Source organism: Nematolebias whitei, chromosome 9 (genome assembly GCF_014905685.2).
Source record: "Nematolebias whitei isolate Nwh7 chromosome 9, NemWhi1, whole genome shotgun sequence".
Taxonomy (NCBI): Eukaryota; Metazoa; Chordata; class Actinopteri; order Cyprinodontiformes; family Rivulidae; genus Nematolebias; species Nematolebias whitei.
In genome coordinates, this window is record NC_056506.1 from 27,933,490 (window position 1) to 27,960,307 (window position 26,818).

The following is a 26,818-nucleotide window of genomic DNA, read 5'->3' on the forward strand; positions in this document are numbered from 1 at the left end:
TGTGGTAAACACTGAGATACCAAACAGCACAGTGACTGTTTCACCCTTTAAATAGTCAGAATAACTGATTATATGTTTGAACACACCTGTGATGATGATCACTGGGCACATCTGAGTTTACCATGTCCCTGTGGCCTAATTTGATTCAATCTTTTCTAGAAGCACCTTCACTTTTGTCTATTCTTTCTTTATTGAAATGGTACCAACAAAAAATCCGCGTCTTTTTACAGCAGTTTAGACAGGAACAGAAAGTGACAGCCAGGATTTTTACGGGTTAAGTGAATTGCAGACACCGGAAGTCTATTTCTTTCGGTTGCCTCTGCACGTCAAAATTGTATATTTCGCCATTTTAGTATGTTTTTAAGCAATAGACTATTTTTGACGCGCAACCTGAACAGCTTATTTTCCCATCATGGATCTTGGTAGCTTTAAGAGTGAGCCACGTCATTTGTAGCAGCTCCCGGAACAACAGGATGCGGATTACAAAACTGAACGTAACACTTAAAACCCTGACATCACAAACCACTCGGCTTAATCCCGAACACGTCTTTTTGCTGGTATTTCCCCCCCGAGTTACATAAAACTTACCGTTTGTAGTAGTGAGAAAAGCCACAGGAGATACACTTCTCCCGACATTTTACAACCTGCTTTGTTAGCGAAACTACAAGAAGGGACTTCTATTATTTCACTCGGGGAAAGCTCAAATTCGCCTGAGCACTTAAAGGCGTATAAAATATTTTATTTTTATATTTTAACGTTTAATAACGCAACAATATCAGCATCTAATTACATTTTTTTCATGTGTAATTGTTAGAAGTAATTAAAATGATTTTATTCAATTATCTGTTTATTTTTATTTTCAGGCATAAGTTAAGGTCACCTAAAACAATTCTTCCTCGCCCTTTCGTACCGAGTTTAGAAAATTAACAGCGACATCTACCGGCCGGTCCGTGTTAATCAGTAAAAACGGTCCAATCCGGATTGAACAGCAATGAAAACGAACGAATAGAAAGCGGAGCTGCGTGGTGGACTCCTGGTCTGTCCAATGGACTGGGTGGCACTGACAGTCTGTCCGCGGTTCGGCCGTGAACACACCGGATGGGACAGGACTTAGCTACGGCGGAGTGACTGGTACCAGCGGTCCCACATCCCTGAGGGACAAAACCAGTACTCTGGAGAAATATCTCGGGCTTCGCGACGCGTTTTTGTCCGTAACAAACAGAGAAGTGGAGCACGTTCTGTTTGAGAGGAGTGCAGGACCTGAGCGTCCGTACACATCCACAGTCTGAGCGAGGGCCGTCATGCACCTCCATTCAGCCGCTTTGTGAGCTCCGTCGATCGCTGCTGGTTGTTTCCAGTCATGGAGTGACCAGAGCCCCCCCACTCTGTGGATGGTTTGATGGGGCTGCTCAGAGTCATGATGCCGCCCAAGTTGCAGCTTCTGGCGCTGCTGGCGTTCGCAGTGGCCATGTTCTTGCTGGAGAACCAGATCCAGAAGCTGGAGGAGTCCCGGGGAAAGCTGGGTAAGTGTGGAGACCTGCTGCTGGGTGGCGCCTCTCCCACCGCGCACGCTTCACGATGCTGCAGAAAACGACACGCAGTCATGAAATATTTACTTCTAAACTTTGCCTGACCCGATCATCCTCACCTGACCCGAGTATTTGTGGTGAGATGAAGCGTGCAGAGCAGAGGAGGTCTGCAGAGGTCTTCAGCTTGAAGCTCTGATGGAGGAGCTGCATCTCCTCCATCAGAGCTCCTCTCTGTCCAACTGGAAATCCTGCAGCTCAAACACTACAAATATTCACTACAATGCAAAACAAAACGCAAATGATCACTAAGCTTTGCCAACAACACTTCAGGATTAATTTCAAGCAAATTTTGAAGCACTGCACATCGCCCACTAACTTTAAGTTGAGGGATTATGGAGTTCTGTGTGGAGATGTGTAAGCCCTCAAGAATATTTGTTGGTGATGACTCTCAGCTACTACCTCAGAAAATTTTAGCTTGCTATCTTTAAATCTGACCGAGGCGTAGCCATTTTTGTCACTCCAACATTTAGTTGGCTGTGGCGGTAAATTTAAATGGGTTTGACTCCCAAAATTAATCACTTGCATTTGTACATTCAAAGATTACTTTCTTAGAGTTTCATTAAAATCTCTTTAGTGGTTCATGAGATATTTTGCTAACAGACACGGCAGTTTACACCAGTAGTTAATGGCAGCATTTTTAGTAGAAGTTGTGCAATCGGTTAGCGTGCAGATTACTTGTTGTGACTGACTCTCTGCTACTTCCACACCAATTTTTATCACAATATTTGTACAGTTACCAGATTTATAGCTATTTTTTACGTTTTCTATGATTGCTTAACTGTGGCGGTCATTGCACATTAGATTAACTCCAGATGTTATGCAGTTGTAGATGTTCACCCAGTGATTACATTCTGAGAGTTTCATTGAAATTCTTTCAGTGGTTCATGAGATACTTTGCTAACAGACGAACAAACGCAGACCCTGGGAAGAACATTATTGCTCACTGCTGCAGGCGTGTAGTTGATGCGGTGATTTAAATGTCTGTACGAGCAACGGGAAGTTTAAAAAGAGTTTGGTGTTTTGAGTTAGACTGCATGATGTTTATTGTGGAAAATACCCTCGTCCTCAGAGTCCTTCAACTCCATCCAGGAGACGCAGATGTCCGCTCGTCCTGAGCCTGGCTCCTTCTTGCTGATGAAAGGGAGATGTTTCTTTCCACTGTCGCCTCCATGCTGCTCAGGATGTGAAATTGTAACAAAGTGACACAATCTGCTGGCTTCCTTAGATAGATGATTATTTCACAATGGATGTGAAAGTTTTTAATCAGTGCTCTGAGATTATGGTGCTATATAAATAGAATAAAACTTAGTAATAACCTGCATTTTTAGGAACAATGCCCTTCAGTAAATCTTCTCTTGCACCTTTTCCCCACCAAGTCCACTCTGACCAAAGTGTGCATCACAGGCTCCCACTGCAGCTCAGTCCCACAGAAGATCTGGGACATTGCAGGATTATCTCTGTCGTGGCTCCACGGTGGGGAATCCTTTTTAAAAAAAATTTTTAAGAAGATAGTCTGTGGGTGCAGCCAGAGTACCTCAGGGGTTCACGTCACATTTATGATACTATTGTATAAGCCTGAAGAAGGAGCGGTGGACACGTGGACATGTTGCAGCAGCTGTGGTTACTGACAGCAGGGGAGCGGTCCATTCAGGTGAGACACTTTCTGCTCCAACAACTGAGGGAGACGTCTGTTTCTGACACTATCATCAGTCTAACAGAAAAGAACGTGTCTGCTTGAACTGCAGCTTGGTGATTTTTATTTTTATTTTTTAATCTTTATCTATCTAGGTCAGACTGGGTGACAAACATACTGGTTTAACAAGATACTGGTTTAAACAAGTCGTACCTGACATAAAACACAATACTGTCCAACTTAATTCAATTAAATTTATATTCTTTTTTTTTTTCAATTCAGTTTATTTACATAGCGCCAAGTCACATTATGCATACATTTAAATTGAGTACATAAAAATTCAGTGAGGACCACTATTTGTTAAGCACTTTGGTAATAGTTTCTGTTTTAAATGTGCTATATCTGACCTGACTTTATTTATCTAAGGTCGTGTAGGGAAGCCAGCAGATTGCGTTGAATCTTCATTTTGTCACAGTCTCCCATCCTGAGCAAGCACAGAGGCGACGGTGGAAAGAAAAAACTCCCTCATAAGGAAGAAACCTCCAGTAGAACCAGACTCAGGACAAGTGGCCATCTGCTTTGACTGGCTGGGTTTGAGAGGACAGGAAAGAAGAACAGAAACACAATGGCAGGTCCAGAATGGAGGCAAGCAGGTCCTCACTAGGAGGAAAGATTAAAAAAAAAAAAACACACGTTAAGAAATAAATAATTACAAATACAAACTATTCATTTGATGAAATGAAGTCAATTTGTCCTTCAATAGTCTAAATGCTCTAGAAGTCACACGTTTACATTTTCATGTGTATTTTGGTGTAATTTGGAGTTCTTTTTACAAAGCGTAAAGAAAATAAAATGTCAATCTTTGAAGGAATGCATATCACTCGCCACCTTGAATGCCAGAGTTTTGATCAAAGATCTCTCACAATCTGTTAGTGCTCAGTGTATGTGTTGAGATCACTCTTGGCTACCACCACACCAAAGCTGGTCTTGATCTCTGTAAAAGTGTAAGTTGTAGCCATGTTTGTGTTGGCTAAGGTTGATTAGTGGTGGCTTGGCGGTTCCACGGGGAAACCTTGGATGTTCAGTGTCTGCCGGACCCGGTTCTGGAGGGCAGTCTGTGAGGACAGTTGCTGTGGTCGCTATTATCATCAAGCTGCTAATGGGACCTGTTAACAAGACCACACTGCTAACAGAACCACACTGCTAACAGTACCACACTGCTAACAGAACCACACTGCTAACAGAACCTCACTGCTAACATAACCACACTAACAGTACCATGCTGCTTAAAAACACACACTGCTAACAGTGCCATGATGCTAAAAGAACCACATGGCTAACATCACACTGCTAACAGAACCACACTACCACCAGTACCATGCTGCTTAAAGAACTTCACTGCTAACAGAAACTCACTGTTAACAGAACCTCGCTGTTAACAGAACTTCGCTGTTAACAGAACCTCACTGCCAACAGAACCACCCTGATAACAGTACCATCTATCCATTTTCTTCTGCTTATTTGGGGTCGGGTCGCGGGAGTAGCAGGCTAAGTACGGAGGCCCAGACTTCCCTCTCCCCATCCACTTGGGCCAGCTCCTCCAGGGGAATTCCAAGGTGTTCCCAGGCCAGCCAAGAAACATAGTCCCTCTAGCATGTCCTTGGTCTTCCTCTGGGTCTCCTCCCAGTGGGACGTGCCCGGAACACCTTGCCAGGGAGGCGTCCAGGAGGCATCCTAACCATAGATGAGGGAAGGAACGTAGATCGACCGGTAAATTGAGAGCTTCGCCTTTTGACTCAGCTCTCTCTTCACCACGACAGACCGGTACAGCACCTGCTTCACTGCCGATGCTGCACCTATCCGCCTATCGATCTTGCGCTCCATTTTTCCTTCATTTGTGAACAAGATCCCAAGATACTTAAACACCTCCACTTGGGGCAGGACCTCCTCCTCGACAAGGAAAGCACACTCTACCCTTTTCCAGCTCAAAACCATGGCCTTGGATTTGGAGGAACTACTCTTCATCCCGGCCACCGGTCATCTGCAAAAAAAAACGAGGACCGATCCTAAGGCTACCAAAACGGATCCCCTCAACACCTTGGCTGCGCCTAGAAATTCTGTCCATAAAAGTTATGAATAAAATTAGTGACAAAGGGCAACCTTGGCGGAGTCCAACTCTCACTGGGAACGAGCCTGACTTTCTACCGGCAATGCGGACCAAGCTCTGACACCTGTCGTACAGGGACCTAACAGCCCATATCAAAGGGCCTGGTACCCCATACTCCCGGAGTACTCCCCACAGGGCTCCCCGAGGGACGCGGTCAAACGCCTTCAAGTCCACCAAGCACATGTAGACTGGTTGGGCAAACTCCCACGCACCTTCCGGGACCCTGCTGAGGGTGTAGAACTGGTCCAGTGTTCCACGACCAGGACGAAAACCGCACTGCTCCTCCTGAATCTGAGGTTTAACTATCCGACAGACCCTCCTCTCCAGAACTCCTGAATAGACCTTACCAGGGAGGCTTAAGAGCGTGATTCCCCTGTAGTTGGAACATACTCTACGGTTCCCTTTTTTGAATAGTGGACCACCACCCCAGTCTGCCAATCCAGGGGAACTGCCCCCGATGTCCACACAATATTGCAGAGTTGTGTAAGCCAACACAACCCCACAACATCCAGAGCCTTAAGGAACTCGGGGCAAATCTCATCCACCCCTGGGGCCCTGCCACCGAGGAGCTTTTTAACCACCTCGATGACCTCAGCACCAGAGATTGGAGAGCCCGACCCAAAGTCCCCAGGCTCCACTTCTTCAGTAGAAGACGTGCCGGTGGGATTGAGGAGGTCTTTAAAATGTTCTGCCCACCGACCCATGATATCTCGAGTTATGTCAGCAGCACACCACCACCATACCGCTCCCCCCCCCCCCCCGACCCCCCAGATGGTGGACGAGATCATCTCGAAGCTGTATGGAAGTCTTTCTCCATGGCCTCTCCAAACTCCTCCCATGCCCGAGTTTTTGCCTCAGCGACCACCCGAGCTTGGACTGCCGGTACCCATCAGCTGCTTCCGGGGTCCCACAGGCCAAAAAGGTCCGATGGGACTCCTTCTTCAGCCTGACCGCATCCCTCACTGCCGGTGTCACCACTGGGTTTGAGGGTTACTGCCGTGACAGGCACCGACAACCTTGCAGCCACAGCTCCGATAAGCCGCCTCGACAATATAAGCGCGGATCTTGGCCCACTCAGACACAATGTCCCCCACCTCCCCCGCAACGTGTTCTGAGCTCTTCCGGAGGTGGGAGTTAAAACTCCATCTCACGGGAGACTTTGCCAGACATTCCCAGCAAACCCTCACAATACGTTTGTGTCTGCCAGGTCTGATTGGCATCCTTCCCCACCATCGGAGCCAACTCGCCACCAGGTAGTGGTCAGTGGACAGCTCCACCCCTCTCTTCACCCGAGTGTCCAAGACATGCGGCCACAGATCTGATGAGACGACAACAAAGTCGATCATTGAACTGTGGCCTAGGGTGTCCTGGTGCCAAGAGCACATATGGACACCCTTATGCTTGAACATGGTGTTCATTATGGACAATCCATGATGAGCACAGAAGTCCAATAACAGAACACCACTCAGGTTCAGATCAGGTGGACCGTTCCTCCTAACCACATCCCTCCAGGTCTCACTGTCATTGGCCACGTGAGCATTGAAGTCCCCCAGCAGAAAAAGGGAGTCCCCAGGAGGCGAACTCTCCAGTACCCCCTCCAAGGACTCCAAAAAGGATGGGTAATCTGAACTGCTGTTTGGCGCATAAGCACAAACAACAGTCAGAACCCGTTCCCCACACGAAGGCGGAGGGAGGCTACCCTCTCGTTCACCGGGGTGAACCCCAACGTACAGGCACCAAGATGGGGGGCAACAAGTATGCCCACTCCTGCTCAGCACCTCTCACCAGGGACAACTCCAGAGTGGGAGTGTCCAACCCCTCTCAAGTAAACTGGTGCCAGAGCCATTTGTAGAGGTGAGTCCGACTATTTCTAGCCGGAACCTCTCAAACTCACACAGCAGCTCAGGCTCCTTCCCCACCAGAGAGATGACATTCCACATCCCAATAGCCAGCTTCTAGCCGAGGATCAGACCGCCAAGGTCCTTGCCCTTGGCCACCACCCATCCCACATTGCACCCGACCTCTTTGGCCCCTCCCACAGGTGGTGAGTCCATGCTGCTTAAAGAACCTCGCTGCTAACAGAACCACACTGCCAACAGAACATCACTGCCAACAGAACCACACTGCCAACAGAACCTCACTGGTAACAGAACCACATTGCCAACAGAACCTCACTGGTAACAGAACCTCACTGCCAACAGAACATCACTTCTAACAGAACCTCACTGCTAACAGAACCACACTGCCAAAAGGACCATGCTGCTGTAGATGTATTTCTTTTTCACTTTTGGCGCCTTGGTTTTGTATTTTTATTGCATGCTTTGGTATTTGTTGTTGTTGTTGTTTTGGCGAGTTGTGAGACGGTTCTTCTCGTCCTGAACGTTTCATTGCATTGTTGACCTTGTGTTGATCTGCATATGACAAATAAACCAAACCTGGCCATCTTGAATTAGGTTCTCCATTGGTTAATCGGTTCTAGATGTGCCTTTAAGTGTTCTTTTATGAGAGTTTCAATAAACTTTACTTTAAACATCTGCTACGGCATCATGGACTTGTTTTTGTTGATGTGGAGCTTTGTTCTTTCGTGTGACGTTGCTGCAGGGTGTCTGTGGCCTTCAGCAGCATCTTCTTGTCTCAGTTCTCCAATGAGCTTGCGGTAAAGCCTGAATCAGCATCTAATGGTGGTCGACACCCTCTTCTCAGCCTTTTTCTTCTTGCTGGTGCGCTTTGTTGTCCAGCAAATCTCACTCTGGCAATAATTCTGTTCTCCATGTCTTCAAGTAAACAAACCAGTACACATCACGTGACCAGACACAGACTGTAACAAGTACCATAAGTGTCCTGTATACGTTGTCCATGGATACAATTAGAACTCCAACACAGATTGAGCAATAACTTAAAAAAATCTCACAGTAGTAACCTGAGTAGCTGCTTCCTGCACTACTCTTAAGACAAATGTGATTATTATTAATATCTGTGATTAGGTTAAGCAGCTGCAGGTCCATCTGCACTAATCTGCAGTCTCAGCGAGTTTGAAGAGATGTTTTTGTCCTTCACCTGATGCTTTGTGACAAGAGGTGGTGATGGGGCTTCCTTTAGGATGCAGCTCACGTTATTTTTTTTATTGATTGATCAGAGTCCTGTTCAGTCAGGATGCATTGGAAATCGTGTTTGACCCCTTCAGATGTCTTGGTTTATCTGCAGAACAGTTTAAACACTAAATATATCGATGATACACTCATTTCAAACCACAAAAATTACATTGAATATCCATCCATCCGGGCAGCACGGTGGCGCAACTGGTAGAGCTGCTGCCTCTCAGCGAGCAGGTCCTTGGTTCAAACCCTGGTCCAGGGGCCTTTCTGGGTGGAGTTTGCATGTTCTCTCCGTGCATGCGTGGGTTTTCTCCGGGTACTTCGGTTTCCTCCCACAGTCCAAAAACATGCATGTTAGGCTGATAGGTAACTCTAAATTGTCCCTAGGTGTGAGTGAGAGAGTGAATGATTGTTTGTCTCGTTTGTCTCTATGTGGCCCTGTGATGGACTTGCGACCCGTCCAGGGTGTACCCCACCCCTCGCACAGTGATTGCTGGACATGGGCACCGGCGACCCCCGTGACCCAAAATGGAATAAGCGGGTAAAGATAATGGATGGATGGATCCATCCATCCATCCATTTTAAAAAGCTCGCGTTGTTACTCAACTCTGAACTCACATTGCTGGAACTAAATAAAATGGTCATATATTGGACTTTTTTCACTAACCTAAAGATTTAATATTAAAGTGATCTGTTTGATCACTTTTGTTATGTTTTGTTTTTTAGCGGAATGTGTTTGTGAGCAGAGTGAGATGGTCCACGGGGCACTTTTTGCCCTCCGACCTGTATTTTGATAATGTCTGGGTTTTTATTAACGTATAGTCTGATCATTTGTTCTTGTGTAAAAATATCAAATATTTTCTGCACCTAGTGACGACGGCTGCATGAAGCAGTTTGAAAGCCAGACGTCTGCGTGACTGAATGCTGTTGCTTTAACACGTTGATAAAATCATTAATCCTGTGTGTGCCTCGTGTATAAAATTTAACTTTAGTGTCATCGGCACCTTTTCCTGATGTGACAAATTAAAAAGCGACAGAGGTGTCTGTCAATTTCCTGCTGTCTCGCTCAATTGTCAATTTGACACCAGATGGAAGTGAAACGGGGTGGAGTCGAGTTATTTTTAGGATTTATGTGACGGCACGAGCAACTATACTATATGACTTCTGGAGCAGCCTGCGGTCACTTCCCGTAGGCATTTGATCTTATTCCAGTTGAAGTGCTAGATATGAGCATTTTAAGCAAAACATTTATGAATTCATTAATAATTATTTGTTTTCACTTTACATATTTAACCCCCAACTCGGTTGAAATCCCTTCTAATGAAACAGAGGCTTCAGGTACAGAGACATGTGCTGCTGCTAATTCTGCTCACTGGGGTTCTTTGTGTTCTTTTCTTTTCATGGGATCAACATGGTTCTGGGGTCGCATGTATTCTGGCAGTAAAACTGAGCTCACCCCTAACCGTAGCTTTCACTTTATAATCCTTTCAAAATAAACTACAATGGCAAAAACAGACGCTGAGATTCTCCATGTTGTTGTTTTTTTTTTTTTTTTTTGCAGGAAGTGATGGGTCGTACATGTTATTGGTCATAATGGTCACATTAATTCTTTGAAACTTTTTATTTAAACTTGACTTGGAATATTTAAAAATCACTGCCCATTTCTATAAAACGTTTATGCAATGCGAACTTGACAACAATAAACCAGTATGAACAATTTGAAAACGAGTTGTTTTAAGATGGCAGCTATCGGGCTGCACTGATGAGCTTATAACGGCTTGTCTGAGCAGAGCCGCTTTCAAACCTTAAACATCTCAAACCTTCATCGTTCTGAAGCAAATAGTTTATTTTTTATAAACTTGTAAATCACCAGAGTTGACTCCAGGCTGCGCCTGACGGTTTACGACTGCTGCCTCTATTTTCACATGTAAGAAACAAACAAACTGTGAAAGTCTGTAAACAGAACAACAAAGTCCATGCTCAGTAATCCTGTAATAATTCTGTAAACTGAACTTGTAAGTTGAACTACTGCAGCATTGGTCTCGGCTGATATCAGACTAGTCGTTAGCTCACTAGTCCTGTCAGATTTAGTTATCTACACCAGGTAAGATAATAGTTATTAAGAGCTTTTCAGTGATCTCCACTTCAAAAAGGTCGACGTATCCCTTTAAAAATAAACCAAATTGATTTTGTGTGTTTTGTGCCAAAAAGGATAAAAAAAAAAAAATCTAAATACAGCACATACAAAGATTCATCAGTTATGTTTCCTGGACCAAAACGCTGCAAATATAGAAAAAAGAACAAAATCGATCAGCTCGCCAAAAAAAGCTGTCTTTGTTTTGAAGATAGATTTTTTTGTTGTTGTTGTTTTTCAGTTTTTGAGCCCAAAGACCATTCCAGCTGCTCTAAAGTACATCGACACTGAACAGCGCACAGCCAAACTGCAATGACAAAACTCATATCAACACATGAAACTGACAGGAGCCGAATGAAAAACATGTTTTTATTTTCTTTTAGCTGCTTGTTACGTTTTGACTCTTGTAAATTATTGATAGGAAAAATAAAAACAATTAAAAACCCGTGAGATGACGAACTGTCCCTGCAGGCTCCACTCAGGAGTCCTGCAGGTGTAAATGAATCTATTGGTCGGTGACGGGGTTTTCCTTTGCTGTAAAAACGTACACTTGAAACTCGCTGTAAAAAATAAAGACATCTCCGCGTAAACACACACTTCTTCATGCTGAAAAGCAACCTGAGAGGCCTTCCCCCTCACTGCCCACCGACAAGAATCTGCTGAGCTGGCACAAAGTGCGCTGACGGATGACCAGAGCGAGCAGACGTCTGGATCCTGGAGCTGTGAATTATGTGTTGTATAGGCAAACAGCTGTGACGGGGGCCCTCACATTCTGTCATGGTATAAAGGAAGTACGCCCTCAGTCAATTCTAAGGTTTTTACGACGCATCACACTGAGTGATTATTTATATAAAACACTAAATTGTAGAAGCTGTGTGTTAAATCCAGGTTAACCCCAATGATTCTGTAGCTTGTAGAACAACTTTTAGACCCCTTCACACAAGAAGATGACCCCTCTACTACAATAAAAAATGTGGTTGCTTCAATGACATTGTGGGAACTGGCAAAGCGTAGAGCAGGGCTGTTCAACTGGCGGCCCGCGGGCCATTTCCGGCCTGTGGGTGACTTCAGTCCAGCCCACCAATGACTTCATTAAAAAACATAAAAAAAATTGGGGGGTTGGGTTAGTTGGTTGCATTTATGATTCAATGCAATAAAACAAATTTAAAAAGTAACAGTTCGTTGTAATACTTGGTTTATTTACGCAATGACTTTAACTGCTGGATGTCCGGCCCCTGAGCTGCTGGCTTTTAGAAACTGTGGCCCCCTGAGCAGTTTAGTTGAATAGCACTGGCATAGAGGCATAATATGATGCTTTGAAATGTTTTTCTGTCCTATAGTTAATAATAGAGCCCGACCGATATGGAAGTTTTGGCTATCACCAATACTGATATTGGGAGGGGAAGGCGAATGCCAATAACCGATATAATGACTGAACGTTTTTGAGCATGGTCCATCCCCAAGAATCTTAAGGAAACAGCTACTTTTAAACCTGTTTTAACACTTGAAGTGTTCAGTCTTCCTAAAGTGCGTTCACATTTTCTATCTTCCACTATTCACCATAAAGTTATGAAGTGTGTTGCAAAAATAAATATAAATTAAAGAAACACCCTTCTCTGTTCATTGTTTAAACGGTCAGTCACGTATAGCGAGGCCTAATTATTATTGACCGCAGCAGCTTTTTAAAATTCTTTTCAGGGGTTAAAGATTTCAGATAAACGATGCATTTCATCGAGGACAACAAAGTTAATGTTATTAACACTGATATATGTTACTTCTACGTTAGATTTATTGTTCTGGATAAAGTTTTACAAGACAATAGCCTATGCTAGGTTATCTAAACGTTATCTTGTTAACTTGAGAGGAACGTAGCTAATGACAAGCGGGTTGGAGGATTGAAGAGAATGTATTATTGTGGATTTATTTTATTGTACAGATCAGTTAAAATAAACTTACAATGCACTGTTCAGCAAAATACGCTACACACAGTATTGCTTGCCGCTTCGACTGTGCTGAAAGTGAAAGTTAAAGTGCGTGGCCATGAATTGAAAGTAGTCTGCATGCACCCTCTGCTGGATACATTGTGCAATTATGCCTTTTGCCAGTAAGGACATGGCTTGTTCCCTTTGTTTATATTGGTGCATAATGGGACGATTATCAATGATACAGATATGTCCCTAAACGCCTATATCGGCCCTACCGATATATTGGTCGGGCTCTAGTTAATAATAGTTCGTATTCATTCATTCAACCTTTTATTTATACAGGTTAATCCCATTGAGCCTCGGGGACTCATTTACAAGAGAGACATTGGCTAAGATATATTGGTTATGACATCAGTCTTAGAGCATGGAGTATGGAGAAAAGTGCAAAGTTGTCTTCCAGGCTATAGCTAATAGCTAGCAGGGGTTGACATAAGCGTTTTTTTGTTTGTCCGAGACGACCTATTTTAATCTTGAACAACCAGATCTTGCCTTGAGATTGTCCGGTGGACAACCAAGTGAAATAAACATGAATTAAAGTTCAGTCGCCACGACAAATTTATTTTTTACACTTTCTTTCATGGTTAATAGAAAATGAACATCTATCTTGAATGTTGCCCACAAATAAGGAAATATATTTTTTTTTTTGCACACTGACCATACTATTACTGTTTAATCTTCTTATTGTATTGAGTTCACACTTGTCACACAGTTGATCAGTTAATTAATGCATTTAATTATATATGAGATAAGTATTTCTCAAATAATACCTCTACATTTGACAATAATAATTTAAATATCCACTGCCGGGCCCAAAAAATAGTCACCACCAAAAAATGTCAAACTAATATTATGTTGGACCGCCTTTAGATTTGATTACAGCAGCATTTACTGTGATATTGTTTCAGTAAGCTTCTGCAATGTCACAAGATCTATTTCCATCCAGTGTTGCAATAATTTTTTCACCAAGATCTTTTATTGATGACTAGGCACTAGGCATGATGGGTGCATCACTTCACCTGCCTCTCTTCTTATCCTGATGAGCCCATCACTCTGGAACAGGGTCAATCTGGACTCATCAGACCACATGACCTTCTTCCATTGCTCCAGAGTCCAATCTTTATGCTCCCTAGCAAATTGAAGCCTTTGTTTCCAGTTAGCCTCACTGATTAATGATTTTCTTAAGGCTACACAGCTATTCAGTCCCAGTTCCTTGAGTTCTCTTCACATTGTGCGTGTGGAAATGTTCTTACATTCACTATTAAACACAGCCCTGAGTGCTACTGTTGTTTTTCTTCCATTTGATCACTCGGGATTTTTTTCCGGCCACATTTCTTCCTCTAAGACGATGGGTCCCCACTATCCTTCCAGTTTTTAATAATGCGTTGGACAGTTCTTAACCCAATTTCAGTAGTTTCTACAATCTCATGAGATGTTTTCTCTGCTTGGTGCCAATGATTTGACTCTTCTCAAACAGACTGACATCTTTTCCACGACCACGTGATGCGTCTTTCTACATGCTTGTTTAAGAAAAGAGAAGCAGCTCATTGCACCAGTTAGGCTTTAAATAACTTGTTGCCAGCTGAAAGATAATCATCCATGCAGTAATTATCCAACAGGAGGCTCGTACCTGTTTGCTTAGTTAAATCCAGGTGGCGACTTTTGTTTTGGCCAGGCAGTGTATAATGATGCTTTACTCACTGTATTGTGTTCATTTGAAACCGTTTATAAACCTGTTGAGGGCAAAATGAATACATCTACATATGTTAAACCTTACAGTTAAAGAGAGCTTTTACATCTTTAACAGGACTGTTTGTCGCCTTGGTTTTTACACTTTTTAAAATTTCTTGGCATTTGAAATGATCTTCTTCTGACATGCCGGTTGACTAATTCCTCACATTAGACACCTTCTACATTACAGATGATCAGGTATTTTCTTCCTACTCATTGTCCCAAACTTTCACCATGGAGTGTCCTTACAAACCTGCCATGTCTCGCTCCTCATTTGTTATTCAGACGGTACTGGTCTCCAGCTGCTCAGCAGCTTGGCCAACAGCAGGACTGGCTCACTGTGTGAGAATGAATTGACAGTGGAAATAAAATAAAGTTTCCTCTGTCTAGAGCCAGAGATTTAGATTCAATGCTTCACTTATCCTGCCAGGTTGCCATTTCCTCTTTCATACATCAAACGACTTCAGACGGTTCGCTTGAAGGGTTCTCCTCTACTTCAGTTTGTATTTTCAGGCTGTCATTCAGCAGACATGTTTCACTGACCTCTATCAAGATGTGTGGATGACTTTCATTCAACACTGATGAGGTCATCTAAAGAAGCCACGGTCAGTTTTTTAAACACGTACGTTTTTTTCCTGATAACAAGCAGTTTGCCAATGGCCCCACGTCATTGAGGCATTTGAATAGTGAATGTTTGTTGTTTTTGACACAAGTGTTTTTCTGGACTAGAATCGAACAGGGAATGCAAGTAAACATTGTTTTTGGCGCAAGATATTTAAGTGGGTAGGAGTTACTCTGTGTCCTGGCCAGTGGAGGGAGCAATTTTATCCATGACCAGGTGCAATAGCGTAGCTAGGGGGTGGCCAGTGGTGGCCTTGACCACCATAGATTATTATTCAGCCCCCCCAGATTAATTTTTGAAAATACAAAATTCATTCAGTGGTTCATGAAACACTTTAGTAACATTCAGACACACGTACACAACGGACATGGCCCAAAACATTATCTGCCTTTACGTTTTGTTCGTGGGCAATAATCAATTCCTTTTAAACCACATTAAAAATGGTGACAGTGTCCAGACTGCAGGATGCATGGAAAACAACATTTTAGCATCTGATGAACTCATTAAAGAATGTGATGATGCATTCAGGGTCAAAGTCTGTTGAAAACCAATGCTGGATAATAAAACTCATTTTTCTTCAACTTTTCTGGCTGAAAGTTTGTTCATAACAGCTGAGTGCGTCATTATTGTTTAAAATGTGTCTTTGCTGCCTGCTACTGTCAACTAAAGACTTATTTCCTCAGGGACACTGTCAGTAACAATGGGTTTTCTTCTCAGGCATCCCTTTTGTGCTCCTGTAGATATTTAAAAGTTGAAACAACCCTTCAGGCATGTGGCTATAGGTGCCAGGTCAGATAGCGTGGAGTTATGCTGCACTAAGAGCTGTGCAAATAGAAACCTTGTAAAATGGTCGTGCTTCTTATAACAGGAGAAAAATAGACCTGTTTCTGTGCCCTGCAGGTCTTGTGAGAGCTGCGTGTCTCCCAGCAGGATGGATTCTTAGAAATGTTTCCTCCTCTCCTCTGCATCAGGGCTGTCTGTCTGCTGGCAGTTAGTCGACACGATTAAAGGAATTCAATTTCCATCTGTTGCATGGTGCTATTTGCTTCCAGACACAAGTGGTTCTGTGATGAGCTCTGAGAGAGCAGGGAGATGCTGCTGAATGCAGAAAGAAAGGGGATGCATGCCCTCTTTGTGTTTGCTGAGGTGACGCAAGACTTCAGAGCATTCATCTCCTGCTGCAGCCCTGTCGCTGTCGAGCCTGAGTTTGACTTTGATTGTCATGCGAGGCACTTACAGCCCACCCACGCTCTCCACTGCTCAGGGACCTGCAGATCTGGTCAGGAATTTGCTCTTGAAAGGCCACTGGTCAGGCATTGCTGGTCTGTCCTCGTGCACACAGCACTGACATGAACTGAGCAAGCTTCGACGTTGGAGCTGGCCTGTTGCTCGTACCATAAGACTCTGAGCTCCAGTGGTGATCAAACGTGTCATCCATGTTTGTGACTGTACAATTGTCAGGCATGAACATTAATCTTTTAATCAAAATGAACAATTTTTATCATTTATATTATTTTTAACAGTCAACTTTAACAGTCGCAGAATAGCAAATGATAAAATGAAAAGACTTGCAAATTCAGGTATCTAATAAAATGTTATTAAAAGTTCAGAGTGCAGACTTGAACATGTCAAAATAAATACACATTTTATACATTTTCTCATTTCTTCAGGGTTTGCTTGAAAATTTTAGCCATTGTTTTACGGCAGATGTTCTTCCTGATGCAACCTGGACTCGAACACGCAACCTCAGGATTACTGACCACCAAGCTATGGCAGCCAATATTATTTATGCATTTAAATAATAAATGTTTTGAAATACCTTATAAACAAGGAAAGTGCTTCTGTATTAAAATAATTTAAAGCTTAAATCAGCGGAGTCAGTGAATCATTTCTGCTGTGGATGGCTCTGGGACATCATGAGCCTGCGAAGCGGCGTTGACATACTTGTCTCAGCTGAGTGCTTCAGACATTTTTGTGACACTTGCTAGTTTTTGCAGTCGTAGATATGCTTGGAAAACAACTCCGAGGTCACTTGAAAAGCAAAATTGTCCTATAACTAATTTTTATTCCTCCCCCCTCAACAGATAAATAAATAAAATATGCTAGCAGTAGTGAGAGAGGTGCAGAGAGTGAAAATGTTGTGACACAAGCCATCAAAGTTTAGTCAGGTCCTCTGGACGGTTTCTTTTTGTTGAAACGTTTCGTCTTTCATCCAGAAGACTTCATCAGTTCATCAGCAGTTATGGACAAATTGGTTCAAAACATCAAAGTTCATGCTCAATAATCCAATAACAATGAGTTTGTTGCAGCTTCTCAGACTAAGTCTTTTGGATGAAAGATGAAACATTTCAACAAAAAGAAACCTTCCAGAGGACCTGACTGAACTTTGTGGGGGTTTTTCTACCTGGATTAGTGAGCATGAACTTTGATATTTTGAACCACTTTGCATTGTTTTTGTTTCTAGGTTCTAGTACGAAGTTTAGCACTTCTGAATCGATTACTCAACATGATGCCATACAAAATGGTGAGCCAGATGTAGCGATGTGGCACAGGATATGTATAGATGTGATTGGGATTCAGAGGGTTGTGATGCAAATATAATAATAATAATAATAATGTCATCACAATGTCAGCACTGTATGTTTCCATACAATGGCGAAATTAGTCTCTGCATTTAACCCATCCACCACCAGGTGGTGCAGTATATTGATGCATATTGATAATCTGGGATTATCAGGTTTGTGAATAGGATTAAATAATAATAGACACTGAAACTGAAATACCCAGACCGAAATTCAGATTGACAAATTCAAGTTATTATGACTTATTTTTCATACAACATACATTATCAGTGTTTATTTATGCACAATAAAGTGTGAACACAACCTGTCCAAAAAAAACTCCTAGGCTGTTGGCCAATTATTAACATGATTGCTAACAGTGAAAATGCCATAGAACATCTAATGTCATTAGCATTGTGTTTATTACTGGAAATGTATACACAAATCACATGTTTCAGTCATTATTAAAGATAATCGTGTTGTGATAACTTCAACTATACAGGCACGTTCTTTTGGGGGGGTGGGGGTGTTACGGGATCAAATCCCAGACGGGGGCCTTTCTGGGTGGAGTTTGCATGTTCTCTCTGTGCATGCATGGGTTTCCTCCCACAACCTAAAAAACATGCATGTTAAGCTAATTGTTAAATTGTCCCTAGGTGTGAGTGAGAAAGTGAATGGTTGTTTGTCTCTGTGTCCCTGTGATGGACTGGAGACCTGTCCAGGGTGTCCCCAAACTCTCGCACACTGACTGCTGGATATGGGCACCAGTGACCCCCGTGACCCAAAAAGGAAAAAGCGGGTAAATACAATGGATAGATGGATGGACATTCTTCAGGGTTCAGCAAAGAAAATATGTAAAAACACACTGCAGCATGCTTATACATGATTAAATATATTGTTGTAGACCTAAATATACATATAACTTGAAAATTCATCATGTGTTACTGTTGGCAAGAACTGCAGCAAACTGGTGAGAAATCGTTCTTTTGCAACTGTTGCTGAGAAAAGCAAGTACCAATACATTGCTAATTATTTTAAATTTGTTTATTTTTACCAAGGGCAAAGTCCTTTTTGTTTATATGGCATGGCAGGAAATAAAACTTGTACTGGGACCATCCTTCATGGATGCTGTAAAGGCTCTGGCTTCAACTTCCGGGCTCCTGTATGACGTTTAATATTTTAATAAATGTTGATGGTTGAGATGTGCCTTGTTGGGATCTGACACCCCCGTTATAGATTTCAAGATGAGTGAAACTGGTGAGACATCCGATTTCAATAAGGGGACAAATCTCAACACAACACCGGTGTAGCACATCATTAAACAATCAAACCCAGGCCCAAATTCTAGTCTTGAGTTTCTTAAACATTTATTCAGTCAAAAATGTTGCTGGCAGACATGTACACCTTCATACAGTCCTGTTAGCTGTTTAAAAAACTTACGGTAGTTTTGTTTTTTCATTGTTCTGCTGATGTTGAGCCTAAAGTAACTTACAGAATGTACAAATCACTATTTTATCATCCGTTAGCTTGAAGCACTTCAGTACTTTAGTCAGAGACATAAAGGATGCAGGAGTAATTTGTTTTGTGTTGGCTCTGCACTCAGACATCTGTTACCATAAGCAGCTGTAGCGTCTGTCGCCTGAACCTGCTCAGTCTCTGAAGCATGCCATTTTAAGCAGCTAATGGAGGAGAGCTCGCTGAGGAGAGGGGCGTAGGTGTCAGGGATGGATTAGTTGTGGGAGGTTGGAAGGCACTGTGCTAATGGTCAGACTGGGCTTTTTCTGTATTGTTAGAAGCAGCCTTTGATTGGGGCAGAGGTTTTATGGCCACCGACGTGCACTTTGTCTGACAAAAAATGTGTTCCAGCAAAGTGGCGCGCAGCAGCAACCGGAGCCGGCTCTGCGTTTGCTGCTGCAGCAGGATGACAGACAGGCTAATCAGGGTGTTATGGATGGTTTCACACCCTCAGTGTAATTGGAGCCTGTTCCAGAAGAACTTCTCCACTACCACCCAGCCCAGCTAACCCTGACACCACCCCACACCTTCTCACAAACTCTTACCCTCACTCCATTCATGAATTACCAAACATATTTTCACTGGAAATTAAAGTAACAAGTTATGAGAAAAACTGTATTTACCAAGACTAAATGTTTTTTTGTTTTTTTTTATTCTCAACCAGGTAGCATTTACCGGTAATTTAATTTTGAAGTATTAATAATATAAAATCATACAATATATGTAATATAAAATATAATCTTTGCCTTCATTTCATTTAATTTCATCCATCCATTATCTTTACCCGCTTCTTCTATTTTGGGTAACGGGGGTCACTGGTGCCCATGTCCAACAGTCACTGTGCGAGAGGCGGGGGACACCCTGGACAGGTCTCCAGTCCATCACAGGGACACATAGAGACAAACAACCATTCACTCTCTCACTCACACTTAGAGACAATTTAGAGTTACCAATCAGTCTAACATGCATGTTTTTGGTCTGTGGGAGGAAACCGGAGTATCCGGTGAAAACCCACTCATGCACGGAGAGAACATGCAAACTCCACCTAGAAAGGCCGTTGGCCGGGATTTGAACCGGTGACCTTGTCACTGAGAGGCAGCAGCTCTATTTATTTAAATTGACAGTGCACATAAATGTAAATAATTGTAAATGAGTGTTTGAGGCTCAATGTGATTTATCTGTTTAAATAAAGGTTGAATGAACATTATCAGTATTTTAAAAGAATGTAAATGCACCGGCACAAAATTATTTTCATTTGTTGTCCTTTATCTAAAACGGTGGAAGCCAAACAGTGATGCTTTAAGTCCACATAGTAGATAAACACTTCATTTGGATTTTTTTTTTTTTTTAAACTTAGTTAAACATCTAATTTGTTATATAGAAGGATATGTCCAGGGGTATGTATGGATTTGGATAAATTTAAAAAAGAACCACCTTTGAAAACAAAATTAGATTATCTTTTTAAAAATACAATACAATTCCAGGGATGGTTTACTATTATTCATGAAACAACAATGTCTATAAAAAACTGTCAGTGAACTACATCTCGATGGAGTGGGTCTTGTAACGATAACTCTGAAGTTGACCCAAAGCCACGCCCTTCCACCACAGTGTCGAAAGCATTTATGTTCTGAACTGGTCATGTTCCAGTCTGTTCAGTTCATTGTTCATTCACAACAAAAGTCATCCTTACAGAGAAAATAAACAAGCTAAACCCAAGTCCAATTAAACATAGTCTAATTCAATCCATCTTTAATCCAATTCAGGTCCCTTCTGTCTTCTTTCCAATAATTCACTTAAATACAATCCAATTAGATCCAGTTACCGTGATGACCTACATTCAGTGGAGAAGGACTTGAAGGAGAGTAGAATAGACCTTTATTGTCATTGCACCCGAGTACAGCGAAAGTTGGGTTTGCTTCCCAGAGCACAAGTAAAAGCAGTGAATAAAACAAAGAAATTATTTAAAAAATATATACATATAAATATAAACTGTACAAAAGGTACAACAAAGTTAAGTCAGTCATCTGGACGGTTTCTGTTTTTGTTGAGATGTTTGAAACTTTGATGTTTTGAGCCACTTTGGCTATGGCTGCCTCAGAGGAGTCGACGGGGGAGAGGGAGGGCAAATCAGCTGTATTTCGCCGGGGCGGTTCAGCAGGATTGACGGTCGGTCCAAGCAGGAACAGAACCAAGGTGGGGAGACTATTTATGGCAGGCTGATTGTATCATTAAAAGCTGGTGAAGATTCTCAGTCATCCAGGACATGGTAAATTCAAAAAAGTTCAAGAAAAAAAAACAATAAAGTATAATAAATAAAGTCCAGTTGTTTTTGTCTTTGAACTTTTTTGAATTTGTCATTATAACCACGTTTACCTATTACACGATAAAATGGCATGCCATACTGCTACTACTACTCTGCTGCCATCAAGTGGCTGAAAATGGTACTGCTTAAAAAATTCAGTCAGAATGAATGAAAACGGTCATATCTCAGCCAAAAATTGATTTATAAATATTGGGAAAAAAATCCATAAATATGTCGTTTCAGCCGAGTATGTAAATTGTGCAAAAAAGTGCAACTTATGAAGCGGACAATATGGTAATCAAATTGAATAATAATAAAATCTGAATGTAAAAATATATTCTATAGACAACAAAATAATATTTTTAGAGCTAAATTTGCTTCCCTGTGGCTTACTTGTTGCTTTTTAAAGCCTGTAAGTTTTTGACCGATGATGCCTGTGATTGTAAACATGTGACTGTAGATGTCAGTTTCTTCTCTGCATCTCCCCCAAAGAGATATTGGGGTCTTTGTCTCCCTGACGTCCCTCACAGCTCATCTTCTGACAGCACAAACAGCAAGCGGCCAATAAACTCCTGTCACAATACCAAATCACGACATTGCTCTCATTCAGCTCCTTCTCAACCAGCTGTTGTAAACAGTGTTTTTATTTGCTCTCCCAGTCTCTGGTGTGATATCCAAACCCGGTTCTGTTTCACTGTCCCTGACGGTCGAGGGCCAGAGAGGACAATGATGTCCGCTGCTGTCAGAGGAGGAGGCGAGTGAAGTGAAAGTGATCATTTCATTTTCTTTAGGGACTCGGAAATATTTAAAAGCCTTCGCTGGGGAAAAACAAAAAATGAACAGAGAGCCAGCAGCCTTTTTACAACCAGTTTCATCAGCAGGAAGGAGGAAGCCAGATATTCTCAGTGTCGCACTTATTTTAACCTCCGATTCAACTTTATTCCTCGTGCAAAGCTGATGACAATCAGCCTTTATCTTGTTTACCTGTTACATGTTCCTAACTCAGCTTCTTTACATGTTAAAGCAATGTTTTACATTTTTAAAGTGGGGTTCAGGGGAAACGTTATGAGTAATAAATGTCTTACCTCCAGTACATGGCACTTTAAACAGCCTCAGTTTGAAGAAACAGTTTAAATCTGATAGGACTGATGAGCTGGGAAAAAAAAAAAAGCTAAAAGAGTTCATGATTGGCTTCATCCTGTGGATAACTCAGTCAGCCGAGGCTCGTCTGGAGAAGCAACACCTGTCTATCTTTTTAAGCTAACATACCAGCGTTAGGGTAACATTACGTCAAGGTACCAGTAGTCTTTCCTTCTATCTTATCTACGAATGTTGTTCCTATTGAGTTTGTCAATCCTTATAAATACTTGAGTATCTTGGTCGATTCACATCTCTCTTTTAAGCCTCATGTCAAAACCTTTGTAAAGAAACTGAAAGTTAAATTGGGTTACTTTTTCAGAAACAGGTCTTGTCTAACTCTGAATGCTAGGAAACGCCTTGTAACTGCGACTTTCCTTCCCTCCATTGATTACAATGACATTATTTGCATGAACGCCCCTAGTACCTTGCAGATGTTGGACTCTGTCTATCATGGTGGGGGAGTGGTGGCACAGAGGTTAGAGAAGGTGGGCCTGTGATCGGAACATCGCCGGTTCAAGCCACAGTACCGACAACATCAAAAATGTGGGTGGGGTAGGTGAAGCACCCACACCTGCCCCCACCCTCATTCGCCCCACCCTGGGCCCATGAGCAAGGCCCTTAACCCCCATCTGCTCCCTAAACAGGTCTCTCTTGAAAATGAGTTCTCGTGGCTCAATGAGACTACCTGGATAAATAAAGGGTAAATTAAAAAAAAAAATTTAAATGGTGCACTAAGATTCATAACTGGCTGTAACTACCACACCCACCACTGCACCCTGTATTCACTGGTTAACTGGACATCATTAACTTCACGCAGACTCTCTCACTGGTACAGTTTCATCTTTAAATCACTTCTTGGTCTGTTGCCTTCATACATCTCCTCCTACATGTCTCTGCGTGAGTGCAGCTACAGCATGCGCTCTCAGGACATTATTACCTGCAGTGTTCCCTCAGTGAGAACTGAACTTGACAAAAGGGCCTTCTCCTACTCCGCTGATGTTTCCTGGAATATCTTGCAAAAAGACCTGAAGCTCTCGACCTTGACCTTCCTAAGTGTCTTTAAACATCTGTTAAGTTCCTGAGAAAACCCAACAGACATGTTCCTGTTTTTAGTATTTTACATCACTTTATAATGTAGCTGTTTTTGTTTAATTTTTACATCCATCCATCATCTTTACCTGCTTCTTTCTTTTTGGGTTGCGGGGGTCAATGGTGCCCATATCCATCTATCACTGTGCGAGAGACGCGGGACACCCTGGACAGGTCTCCAGTCCATCACATAGAGACAAACGAAACATACAACCATTCACTCTCTCACTCACACCTAGAGACAATTTAGAGTTACCAATCAGTCTAACATGCATGTTTTTGTTCTGTGGGAGGAAACTGGAGTACCCGGAGAAAACCCACACATGCACAGAGAACATGCAAGCTCCACCTAGAAGGGTCCCGGGTCGGGATTTGAACTGGCAACCTTCACATTGAGAGGCAACAGCTCTACCAACTGGGCCACTGTGCTGCCCCACAATTACATTAGAATTATAAGTTAAACTTTAAATAAATACATTATAAATAAAACAGTTGGTTGATTTTAGTGTTTTAGCTGACACTAAGTGTATTAAATAAAATTAAAACAAAATTCAGTACTTCACTGCATTCAGTTTTAAGACTTGATCTTAAATATCCATCCATCCATTATCTTTTACCCGCTCCTTCCATTTTGAGTCACGGGGATCACTGGTGCCCATGTCCAGCAATCACTGTGCATATATATGCAGTGAACGAACACTGCGTTTTCTAATATTAAACCTCCATCCTTTTGTACAACAGTTTAGTTTGTCCCCATTTTCTCCTTCAAATAATGTTTGTATGCATAATAACACAATAGTTTGTACCCTGACCAGGTCTTCCTTAAAAAGAGTTGTTAATTTGATTAAACAACTAAACAAATTGGGCATTAGGAGTTATTTTGGTGGCAAAAGTAACTTTTTTCTGTTTTTTTAATTTTATTAAAGTAAATAAATCATGTGGTGCATTTTAACATTTTAATACTGTGAAAACATTAAAGTACTAATTATTGATATATGTTTAACAGAACATACCTTCAAAGATGACTGGGCAACCCCTTTAAAGAAAAGTGTCACATTACACTGGGACTGATGGTGCAACAGCCTGTTATGCCTCTTTTCCATTAGTACCAGTTGTACCGGTATAGCACAGTTCGGCTCGCCACTGTATGAGTTGTTTCCATTAAACTTTCAGTAACCATTCTAGTGGGCGGGTTCAGCTCGGAGCCCACGGAAGCATGCGTTCCTGCGAGTCGGCAGCTCGTAAGATCCTCCGTGGTGACAAGCGGAGCTCGGAATCCGCAGGAGCCCCGGCCTCTCGCGCTCCTGCGGATCGGCAGAATGGAGGATCTTCCACGCTGACCAGCAGAGCTGGGGAGATGGCGCCCCGACCAGGGGAACCGGCGGAGCTCCATCTAGCTCGCTCTGAATTTTGTCATCGGCCACCAAGCACAAAAAACGCCTGCACTTCAGCGTTAGACCACGGTGTTGTCATTATTGTTTTTTAAATCTTTAAAATAGGTTCAATCGCTCCTTGAGTTTGAGTTATTGCAAATGGCGGATCTTGTTGTTGTGAAAGTTTATCAAACAACCAGCGACTCCACCCCCTGATCAATCAGTGACCGACAGTGTTCTGACGTCACGTTTTAGGGCCAGTTCGGCACGGTTGGAACCCCAGAGAAATAGGTACTGAAAAAAGAGCTGGTTCCACGAACCGTTGCTAGTGGAAAAGCCTTGGAACCGTGCCGAGTCGAGTCAAACTGTGCTGTACCGTTACTAATGGAAAAGGGCCGTTAGAGAGTGTAGGAGGTAATGCTGCTAATGAGAATACAGCCCAGCTCAGGCATTGGCTACAAAATTTGGCTTACGGTACATTTCTGACAATGGACGTTAGTATTTGCTTTGTTCGTTATTTATCTATGTTGATGCAACTAGCAAATATTTTATTTTACTTTTTTACTGTTTTTATTCTGGGAGGGTTATTGGCATTATTATGCATTTGGCATTTGTTTTTCCTGTTGTACCGAACCATGACCCTCATACTACCTAACCAAGATGTAGGTTAGTAACTCAAACCTGACTTTATTGCAGGACATCCATAGATTTTAAACTGTTTAAAGAAGAAACCCTTCTATTACACTGAACACTTGAAGGTGAACGTAGTACAAGACTGTCCATGGACAGAGCAAACTACAAGGAGACTGAGAAAAAGGTAGAGAGAACAAGGATCTGAAGGCCACACAGATAAGCCTGCAGAAATAAAGGAATTACTGCTCTGGTCTTGTTCAGGATGTTCTGTCACTATGTGGGACAGACTCTCTGGTGGTGGTCTGTCCCTCCCACTCAACATTAAACCTATGAATGTCTGTCATCTGCTCTGTCTAACAGAGTGTGAAGCTTTCCCTGGACTCATCTGTATGCATTATTAATTATTTGTTACAGAAAGGGAAGCACTGAACGTCTCGTCCGTGTCTGCAATCACATCTGCAAATGTTTGTTGTCATATTAAATTATTCATGCTCTGAGCTAAACAGAGAGTTGTAATTTGGTGTGAATCGACTGGATGTGCTTTCAGCCACTTTAGCTTCTTTCCTCTATTCATCTGCACATTTGACAGAAGTAAATCAGAGGTTTTGCCTAAAGCGTTTAGCAGAGTCAGACTTTCTTGCTGTGGCTTCTTCTTTTTGTCTTACAAAGATGTTTGATTCTTTTTCTCACAATATATTATTTCCCTCTTACCTTGATTGTCAGACAACAATGTTTTGCCTGTGCTTGTCTGTCTGTCTGTCATTACCAAATTATCTCTTGAACAACTGGACAAATTAAATGTACAGGGAGAGAGATACAACTTTTGGATTCAAAATGGCCGACACAGCTAAGTGACCTTAAAGAACACAAACTTTGATATAACCAATTCATCTGACAATTATTTGCTTAAATTTTTTGTGGTGGTAGCTGAGACTGATCCTCAAACACACATTTTGAGCACTAGCATATTGTTTAAAAGATCTTTCTCATTTTGCCATTGGCTATTTTGGTCAACTCTGTTAGTACTTTTTTTTTTTTTTAACTGTTTGCCGTATTTTAGTGAACCTTTAAGAAAATAATTTACTGGATGTAAATCTTCAATTGATAAACATTCATAGCCACTCAAAGTCAAGATGGTGACCACAGTCTAATGACCTTACAAAACACAAAGCTATAATTCAGTCATTTTTGCAGCTGTTGTATTATTAGGTGTGGTAGTAGCTGAGAGTCATTCACAACATGTGTGTGC

The 26,818-nt window shown here is 42.2% G+C and overlaps 2 protein-coding genes across 2 annotated transcripts in view; one reads left to right on the plus strand and one right to left on the minus strand.

Annotated features, from left to right (window-relative positions):
• Positions 1–648, minus strand: part of selenof (selenoprotein F) — a 13,891-nt gene extending 13,243 nt beyond the window's left edge. Inside the window, exon 1 of the mRNA XM_037682173.1 lies at positions 589–648. Within this exon, the coding sequence (XP_037538101.1) occupies positions 589–636 (48 nt within the window). The 5' untranslated portion in view covers positions 637–648. The remainder of the gene's footprint in view (positions 1–588) is intronic.
• A 393-nt stretch (positions 649–1,041) lies between these two features.
• The window catches only part of hs2st1a (heparan sulfate 2-O-sulfotransferase 1a), a 57,977-nt gene continuing 32,200 nt past the window's right edge, over positions 1,042–26,818 (plus strand). The window contains exon 1 of the mRNA XM_037682169.1: positions 1,042–1,523. Coding sequence (XP_037538097.1) covers positions 1,400–1,523 — 124 coding nt within the window. The 5' untranslated portion in view covers positions 1,042–1,399. The remainder of the gene's footprint in view (positions 1,524–26,818) is intronic.